The 5,788-nt window shown below is 35.0% G+C and overlaps 1 protein-coding gene across 2 annotated transcripts; it reads right to left on the reverse strand.

Moving 5' to 3' along the window:
- Nucleotides 1–2,871: 2,871 nt before the first annotated feature.
- On the reverse strand, nucleotides 2,872–4,512 carry LOC106316124 (probable serine/threonine-protein kinase WNK11). Of its 2 annotated transcripts, none has more exons than XM_013753995.1 (2): nucleotides 4,358–4,512; nucleotides 2,872–4,033 (listed from the first exon to the last, which is right to left on the reverse strand). In XM_013753995.1, exon 2 carries the CDS (start codon nucleotides 3,996–3,998, stop codon nucleotides 3,066–3,068), a length of 933 nt encoding a protein of 310 aa, XP_013609449.1. In that variant the 5' UTR covers nucleotides 3,999–4,033; nucleotides 4,358–4,512; the 3' UTR covers nucleotides 2,872–3,065. The 2 variants fall into 2 exon arrangements, with proteins under 2 accessions (XP_013609449.1, XP_013609448.1); XM_013753994.1 differs by having other exon boundaries at nucleotides 2,878–3,998.
- Nucleotides 4,513–5,788: the final 1,276 nt, after the last annotated feature.

Consider the following 5,788-nt stretch of genomic DNA (forward strand, 5'->3'; position numbering starts at 1 on the left):
AGCTTTTCAAGCTTAGAGATGAAGTCTATACCTGGATAAGGATGCAAGTAGGCAATGGAGAATCATGTCGCTTCTGGTCAGATAATTGGTCCCCCTTTGGGAAACTTTCACAGTTTCTGCTCTCAGACCAAACTTCAGGTATGGGTATAAGCTTGAAAACAACTATAGCGGACCTTTTCGTTGATGGAAACTGGAGACTTCCTCCTCCGCGCTCTGAAAGTATGCTTCAACTCCACATATTCTTCACAACATTAGGTCTGACTGAGACGGAGGATCGCTATGAGTGGATAGTGAATGATAAACCGTCATCAAGATACAGTACAAGCGAGATATATCGAAAGCTGAGGGACAGGGAAGAGACGGTACCGTGGGCATCAATTGTTTGGATTGGTAGAGGAATTCCACGCCACAACTTCCTAACTTGGTTGTTTGTACTGAATAGATGCCCAACTAGGGACCGTCTTATAGGCTGGGGACTTCAAACGGATGGGGCTTGTCTTCTCTGTAATCAGGCTGCTGAATCAAGGGACCATTTATTCTATCTGTGTCCGTATAGTTGGGGAATTTGGGTGGAGATTTCCAGAAGATGTCACCTGCAACCGCTGAGGAATTGGGATCAAACTTTGCTTTCCATGCAGACACTACAAGGGAACAAAACGGCAAAGAAACTGACATTGTTATGTTGGCAATCGACGATATACTGGGTATGGCAGGAGAGGAACAAAAGGTTACACAACAATCAATACCGTTCACAGGATGCGGTCATCAAACTGATCACACGTCAGATCACCGATCGCATCAGCGGTTACAGGTTTGATTCTCCGATCATCTCCTCTCGCTATATGCAGCTTTGTCTTTCGACGGCATCGTAATTGAGATTAGCGAACTTGGAAGTCGATTCAGTTACTTGGGCTATTTGGGCCAAATCTGATCTTTTAAATTATGGGTTTAATGATGAGTTGTTAACTAAGGTGGGTCTATAGCCATGAATATATGCATGTGCTTGTAAAACATTTGCTTTCTTTTATATATAAATATGCAAGCCTTTTGTCAAAAAAAAAAAAAAGTTTCTAAGTTCAAACCCAAGATCTACAAAGGATATCTGATGACATAAAACCATTAGAGCATCATTAACCCTAAAACCCCATTTGGGGTTCTTATTTTATTATTATTATTTTTGTCTGATTTAAAAAAAAAAAAAACTAACCAATCGCAGGCCGCCACATGTCAGTAGGATCTGCAAACAGTACAAGAACTCCACCAGAAGAGGAGGAAGATGTGGGTTTTAACAAAATTGTGGAACCTAACTCTTAAGAATCCACTTAAGAGGTGGGGATAAAGATGCTCTTAGACCATGCATATGCCAACTTTACACATTTAATAATATATTTAAGTTAATACGTACCCGTTAAATAAAATTTACCAGTTAAACAGAATTGTATCCCAACGAGCAAACTCGTTTGAGTAAACACTATAAGCGTAAGCGATACTTCGATGAATTGAATATTATTTAAAAAAATAACAGTTTTTTTTGGTCAATCGAAAACATAAATAGTTCGTCTCTTCTAAGCGTATGGACCACTCTTCTATAGGGTGGGCGTAGATCGAATACTACCATAATTTTCAGTGATTTACTTTGTACTTAACGGTTTTCTAATTTTTCTATTTGCTTTCATTCGAAAAAGAAGAATATCCAATTTTTCAAATATCGTGAAAATTGACAGATATTTGTGAATATATACATATATTTCATCCACTTTATTCTATACAAACAAAATCTAGAAAAAAAATATTCGAGACTGTTTAAAAATATACTTTACATAATATAAAATAAAAAAAGTAAATATTAGTGAAAAAAATATCTTCCATAAATTTGAAATTTTTTTACATTTTTTATAAAACATAAAATTTTAGATATTTTTTTAATTCAATATTTGAATAAGTAATTTTATAAATAAAACTAATAAAATAATAATTATATAAAATTATACGTTTATAATTTTATATTTAAATGTAGATTTATATCTATTTGTATAAAAGTCGGAGCGGAGCGAATATCCAAGTCTAATTTTTTTAGTATTTGTGATTTACTTCGTTTTTAACGGATACTGATTTTTAATACTTGCTTTGATTCGAAGAATTACGGATATCCAGATTTTTTGGATCGAATCATAATAAATAACGAATCGAAACAAAATTAACGGATAAAATACCCCACCCATCTTCTATACATTCTTCAAAAAAAAAAAGTATTGTTTTCAACAACAACAAAAAAAGAAACAAAAGTACTATGTCAACTTTACGGACCCGGGTTCGAATCCCGTTGGCCACTGTCGATTAAAATGAGGTTAAAAAGGCGGTCCTCCAGGATGCCTTCTACGGAGGTGTACTTAGGCGCTAGTCGGATTCCCTCCGGAGTGTCCGGATTACCTGGATTATCAAAAAAAAAAAAAAAACTATGTCAACTATTCATATCAGATCACCAATCCACATAAATCGGTTGGCAACAAAAAAAACTTTCCTTGCTTCAAAAGTTAACAATGTATTGACTTGTCATACATACATATAACTCGTTGACTCTCTCCCAATATATACATTGTTAATGGGGCATGCCAATGTCAAAAAACATTCTCAGAATACGAAACAGCTGCAAATAAACACATGACGTGTGTAAGAGTACAAACATAAAATCATACAAGCAAAGTGGTATATGATGTAAAAAGATTTTCATTTTGTAAATGTAAATAAAATCAATACTATCATAATGTCAAACTCGATTCCAAGAAATAATGATGTACGTAGAGATTAATGAGCATAATTACAAAAGTTTTGTTCAAAGATGTAAATAAAATTACAGAGTCCGCGCGCGCGCTCTCATGTTTGAAACCAGTTATGAAGTAAAGGGAAGAAAGCTGTGTAATATGGCAATACTCATCTCGAATTAGAAGATTATGCACAAACTAATAAGAAAAAGAACGAAACAATGCATCTCAAAATGTAAAAAATAGACTCAGCCCAATAGAGGACAAAATAACTGGTCACTGTATGTATCCATCCATACATCATTAAGAAACAATACGACCAGTTCCACAATTTTCATTGTTTTCTACTTGTTCATCATCATCATCATCATCATCATCGACTATCCCGTCAAAGAACGGGTCACGAAGAAGCTCAGCAGCAGAAGGTCTCGCCTTGGGTTTCCCAAGGCACTTCTCAATAAAGGCCTTAGCTTCTACATCCTTTACCTTGTTCAGAGCCTCTGGTCTGACTCCACTGCTCACCCTTCTGTATATCTTTGCGACGTTATCGCATTCACTATACGGAATCTCGAGCGACACAAGCTCCAAAACGCACATCCCGTAGGAGTAAATGTCAACAATCTCCGTGTACCTCTCCTCGTATAGCTCAGGGGCCATAAACTCCGGCGTCCCGAGGATCGAATGAGCAACATGGTTCTCCCCCACGGTCGCAGCTAAACCAAGATCACCAATCTTGACCTGGCCGATGTTCCCATTGACGAAAACGTTGCTGCAGTTAAGATCTCTGTGGATGATACACGGCTTATGCGTGTGGAGATAATCCAGTCCCTTGAGAATCTGCTTGGACCACTTCTTCAAAGCTCTCATGGACACGTGCCTATGCTTCTTACGGTACTCTCTCAGGTTCCCGGAGGTACAAATCTCGGTGATGAAGTTCAAGGTGTTGCTCCCCTCGTCTCTCCAGACCTTGTACAAGGCGATGATGTTGCTGTTCTCGAGGCTCTTAAGCAGCCTGACCTCCGAGTAAAGCCTCTCGAGCATGGCAGTGTCGTCGGAGAAACATCTGAGCTTGACTTGGTTCCACGCGACCTCAATGCCTTCTTCTTGGTCAAAGGCTCTGTAGACTTTTTTGACGGCGCCTGAGCCTAATAGCTCGTCGTAACGGCCGTATCTACCGGTGGGATCTGATTCCACGAAAGGCTCCGAGTCATCGCTATCTAACGGTTCGGAACTCATCTGTGGAAAAACAGAGTGAGATTCTGATTAAACGACTAATCAGAATTCACAAAACGGCAATAGAGATTTTCAGTGTGCATTAAAACTTGAAATCTTTTCGAAACTCATTATCGTAGGATCAGAGAACTCAGAGCTCAGATTCAGTCATGGCAGTCGTATAGTATCGTATCGAAGAATGAGAAACAGAGGAAAACCCTAGGCGGCGCCATAAATCGAAACAGGGATCATAAGAACCCTAAAATACGGAGAAAACTCAATCAAAACCGACATAGAAACCTTCGATCTCTTCCATCGTGTGAGTGACGAAAGTTTCAGAAGCAGAAAGAGTTGAAACTACATGGAGAGATTGAAGAACATACCATCGGAACCGAGTGAATCGGAGAGAAGGTACGATCGAAATCACTTGTTGCTTTTCTTTTTTGGCTTTGTTAGAAAGGAAGCAAACGTAGCGGAGGAGCGTAGTACGTATGGAGTAGAGAATGCGTTTTGAAGAAGATGTAAGAGGCGGAAGAGGTTGTGGCCGACTTTTTTTTTTTTTTTTATATAGTGAAGATTTTAAATATATATAAATATCTGGAATTGTTGATTACACACAAAGTTGAATTTAGGGTTTAAAAATAGATCGTTGGCAATTAATTTATCACGGTAAATAAAACAAAATAAATACTTTCTGAGAAAAACATAATAAATATTGATACGAGATTGAAATTTTATTTGTATATTTTTGACTAATTTTATTTTATACCATTTATCTTAAGTTATTAGAGGACAGTACTAACAGAAAAAACTATTACAAATTATACTCCTGAATGGAATAAGATTTTCATAAAGATATAAATTTGTGTCAAAACTTAAAAACGCATAAACTTGTATCTCTATTCCATTAATATAGCAAATGGTTGACAAAAAAACACATTTTGTAGATTAGAGGGTTAAAGTCAAACTTGTCGCTTGTGAAGAGCGTAGAGCTAAACAATGTAGACCGTCATTGTTTTTAGTTCTATCACTTGGACGATCGAGAAAAAGTTTGATCATTGTGGAGGTTTCTGAAATTTTCGAAGCAGGAAAGGGCGTTTACAGAGTCAAAGTAGATTTGGCTAGAATCCACATATGTATAACGTTAAAATTATGAAAAAATGTTTTTAAAATCCCATTTTTAACTATTTTTTTAAATCCTTATTAGTCGTAAGAGAAAAGTTTTTAGATAAACATTCAATCAGGTAACATTTTTTCCCGATCAAATTTCAGATATTTCCACATAAATCCTAGTATTTAATTTCCATCATATCTATCTATACTATTATTTGAGAAATGAATTTGTTTATTTGTCATCTTCTATTTTAGAAAATTTTGTCTATTTATCATGTTTTTAGGAATTTTTAGTTGAATTATTAATTCATTAATTTAGATAATATTATTATTTTAAATAAAGTATGGATAAGAGTTAGGGTGTAATCTATACTATAAATCAAGATTTATCTATATTGTTTTTGAGTAACAATTTTTTATATTAAAGTTAAATAATTGTATAAATATAATATGTAAGTGATATTTATTGAATTATCTTATATTATAATACTATGTGAATGCTAATACATAAAATATATATTTAACTGATATTATATATAAGTGATATTTATTGTAATCTATTTTATCTACATTATTATTTAGAAAGTGATTTTTTGCATGAGCTATCACGTTAAAAGTAAAAAAGCTTAAAATCATTGATAATTTTAATGAATAATTAGCTTAATCATTTCTTAATCATAAAATAATTACAATAAAAAGAA

Source organism: Brassica oleracea, chromosome C9, assembly GCF_000695525.1.
Source record: "Brassica oleracea var. oleracea cultivar TO1000 chromosome C9, BOL, whole genome shotgun sequence".
Classification (NCBI taxonomy): Eukaryota; Viridiplantae; Streptophyta; class Magnoliopsida; order Brassicales; family Brassicaceae; genus Brassica; species Brassica oleracea.